Source organism: Priapulus caudatus, unplaced genomic scaffold, assembly GCF_000485595.1.
Source record: "Priapulus caudatus unplaced genomic scaffold, Priapulus_caudatus-5.0.1 Scaffold861, whole genome shotgun sequence".
NCBI lineage: Eukaryota > Metazoa > Priapulida > Priapulimorpha > Priapulimorphida > Priapulidae > Priapulus > Priapulus caudatus.
Genome location: NW_014577922.1, coordinates 90,520 through 94,241, shown reverse-complemented (window position 1 = coordinate 94,241; position 3,722 = coordinate 90,520). Strand labels below are relative to the sequence as shown.

General features: G+C 40.6%; 1 protein-coding gene across 1 annotated transcript; it reads left to right on the top strand.

Moving 5' to 3' along the window:
• Positions 1-244: 244 nt before the first annotated feature.
• On the top strand, positions 245-1,900 carry LOC106814043. Its single transcript, XM_014818305.1, has one exon. It carries the CDS (start codon positions 245-247, stop codon positions 1,898-1,900), a length of 1,656 nt encoding a protein of 551 aa, XP_014673791.1.
• The last annotated feature ends 1,822 nt before the right edge of the window (positions 1,901-3,722 follow it).

The following is a 3,722-nucleotide window of genomic DNA, read 5'->3' as shown; positions in this document are numbered from 1 at the left end:
AAGGATTAACGGATCATAAAATTATTGTTTTTGACAGAAAAATTATCATTTACAAAGAAAACATAACTTTGAAAAATAATTTATTATTGTTACTTCATATCTATATATTGAAAAATAATTTATTATTATTACTTCATATTTATATATTAAAAAATAATTTATTATTATTACTTTATATATAATATAAACACATGTAATTTTATTTTACAGTCAAATATTTAGAAACAAGATTGATCTCACAGTGATGAAAACCACAAAAGCCAAGCTCACATCGAAAGCAAGTGCTAGTAGAAAAATATCAGAAGCCCGTCCAACAACAAGTCCCGCAGTGCAAAAGGCCAAAAAAGTGGCAAAGAAGCATGTGAGGCCAGGAACGCCAGGCAAGGGATCGAGGGTCAGGAGGGCCCTATTTGCCATTCGGGAGAATGAGATATCAATCAGGCAGGCAGCTCGTGATAACGAGTTGTCATTTGAGTATTTATATAGGAGGCTGTCGAGAGAAGTAGAGATTGATCGAAAAAAGGGTCCACCACAAGTGTTTACTAGAGAAGAAGAAGCGATGGCAAGATGGCTGCGTGAGATGGCAGAAAGAGGAATGGGGTTAAGGCCGGGAAAATTCTTGGACTTTGTCCAGATTATTGTTGAACGTGAGAATAGGTCTACTCCGTTCAAGAATAACAGGCCCAGCCATGATTGGTATTATGCCTTTATGAAGAGAAACTGCAAGATAGTGGAAATGCGCAAAGAAACACTCTTGGAAAATTGCAGAGCAAAATTAACAAAAAATGCAACTGATAAGTGGTTTGGCGGTTTTAGAGACTTCCTTGCTAGAGCAGACGTCTTAGACAAACCCAGCAGAATTTGGAATGCAGACGAAACTGGGTTTTGTATGGGAAGTTCTGCCAGCAAGCAGAAAATAATCGGACCTCCGAGGAAAGAGAATGCCCACCAGGTGCCTCATGTATCTGGCGGCAATAGCAAGCAGCGGCTGACTGTGATGTTCTGTGGGTCTGCAGATGGAAGAATGATGCCCCCTTTCTTGGTGTATCCTTCACCTCAGCCACGTGGATACAATCCACTAACTGGAGCAATTGAAGATTCCGAAATTGCCTACACCAAGAAAGGGTGGATGGATGCAGATACGTTCTGCAAATTTATTCAACATTTTGATAAACATGCCGGCACGGATAGACCAGTTGTACTGTTAATAGACAGCGTAAGCAGCCATGTACACATGGCCGCTTTTGAAGATGCAAAAGCAAGGGGGATTGAAATTTATCGGATTGTCCCGAACGCCACCCATTTGATGCAGCCCCTAGATAAAGGTGTGTTCGGTCCATTGAAGGCAAAGTGGCACCAGGTTGTAAGACACAATACAAGAGACCACCCAGACATTCCAATAGGAAAGGTAAACTTTGCAGAAAAACTAAAAGAAGCCTTTCTATTATTCTATAAGCCCTTAACCATCATAAATAGCTTTAAAGCACCCGGTATATATCCTGTCGACAGCACCGTGATATCATCAACCCGGCTAAAACCAACAATCACGTATAAGGATGCAGTGGAGCCATCAACAAGCAGCACACCACATGACAACACTTGTGATGAGCTTCGGAAGGCATCAGGGGCATTGGTGGCACTAGAGAGTGTTTTATCAACTCTGACCAGGGAGACGTATCACAGACGCATCCAGGAAGGATACGACATAGAAGGGAAATCTCCCTGCTTTGATGCGTACAGACTACTGTACATGAAAGCGAACGGCAGAGACACGGCCATCACAGCACCCCAGAAACCGAACAGTCTGCTTACAATTCTGACAACATATCACCATCCGTGCGAGAAGCACTTGTGTTCCCCCGTGCTCACGAATCAAGGCCAAAGCGGATTACAGTGCTGAATATCCTGCCTGATAACTTGACGTCTGCTGAGGGTATTAGGACAATGGCGCTGAGGCCGTTAGATAAGATCAGAGTTTTTGCTGACAAGGAGAAAAAGACAAAGCTGCGATACATAAAGGCGAAGAAAGTCATCCGAAAAAAACGCAAAAGGCAAACACATCAGAAGAGAATGTTACATGCATAGGGTGTACAATGGCGTGGATGAACGATACAGCCGGAGGCCAGTGGGTCCAGTGTGACGAGTGTAATGGGTGGATACACTCAGACTGTTCTACCATTGACATTCCACCTGACGATGCACCCTTCTGTTGCCCGGAGTGTCAGCCATAGTGTGTGTGTCGGGGTGTGAGTAGGGACATGTGTATTTTAAATTGTACCTAATGTCAACTGCATAATATGCAACTCAGTTTTGTGATGATTTTTTGTTCAATGTTTACTGTATTCATTTCACACTGATAGATCACCTTGCTTAATTTTATTTTAGATTAGTAAACATTAATATTACGTATGTCATCATAAATGTAGACAGGTATTTGACACCAAGTGAAATTATATGCTTGTTTTTCTTCCAATTTTAGACCACTCATTCAGAGACAATTCCAGAGACTGCCTCTTCTAGTGATCCATTCGTGCCACTGCCTTCCACCTCTGAGTCTTGATTAGCTTCACCTATAGTAAATGTCAGACTAGAAAATGCGGTTATAAAGGGCTATCATCACTACCATATACGGCCCCCGATGACTGATCAAAAGACTCTATTGTCAGTCGATAGGGAATACACAAACATACATGATCTAGATTCATGCCTTGTGTGGATTCCACCTTTGACTGAATTTAGCATCCAAATGCATGACATGGTAACAGATGTGAAGAGGAAAATGACCCTTCGGGATGTTGCTGGATTTCCATTAGGACACGTCCCTAGGGGTATAGCTGGATCATTTACATCCATAATAGACGCTGCGGAAAGTGTTTTTGCAGAGCCAACTGGAGAACCTGTTTCCAGTTTCTCTCCATGGCCTGCACCTATGTCAGTGGGTGGTGGTGTGGTATTACCATGCAATTACATTGTGCAGCATCATGACGAAGCCTTAGATTTGACTTCTCTAAGAAGTGCATTAAAACTAATGCCAGAGAACAAGGCAATGAAGCTGGTTGTCGAAATGCCATTGTAATGTTATTAATATTGAAATAATGCATTTGGATGCTAAATTCAGCCAAAGGTGGAATCCACACAAGGCATGAATACAGATCATTTATGTTTTGTAGGGCCTATTCCCTATTGACTGACAATAATGTCTTTGGTTGTGGGGAATTGTTGATTCACGATAGATGTAAGAGTAAAACAGTACTCGTTCTTTGGATTCTACGAAGTGACCGATTTATTTTGGCGTGCACCGCGTACACAAGTGTTTATATAACTTCATATAAATGTTTATATAATGTTCAATCGGGTTTCCCGACATTGGTTTAGAGAATATATATTGATAATAACATAATATATTAATAAATAATAATATTCGGTATATAATTATAATAAGTGTAATAACATATATAATATAAAGGTTAAAAATATTATCCATTGCGGAAATGAAACTCGCTTACTATATCCCGTGTGCGTGCGTGTATTAGCAAGATAGATTATGTATAGCCGATACTACCGATACTGCGATACGAAACTAATAGGCTATACTGTGGCAACAAAAATGGCTGCCGTGCTTGCATGTCGTTCAACAAGGATTGCGATTTAACAGTGAATTAGTGAAATAATATAGTGTGTGTATAGTACCCAGTGGCTAATATCGATTGATTACAAATTCA

Bases quoted from the DNA above. Each gene is read 5' to 3' on its own strand.
- LOC106814043 (XM_014818305.1), top strand. From the start codon at position 245: ATGAAAACCACAAAAGCCAAGCTCACATCGAAAGCAAGTGCTAGTAGA.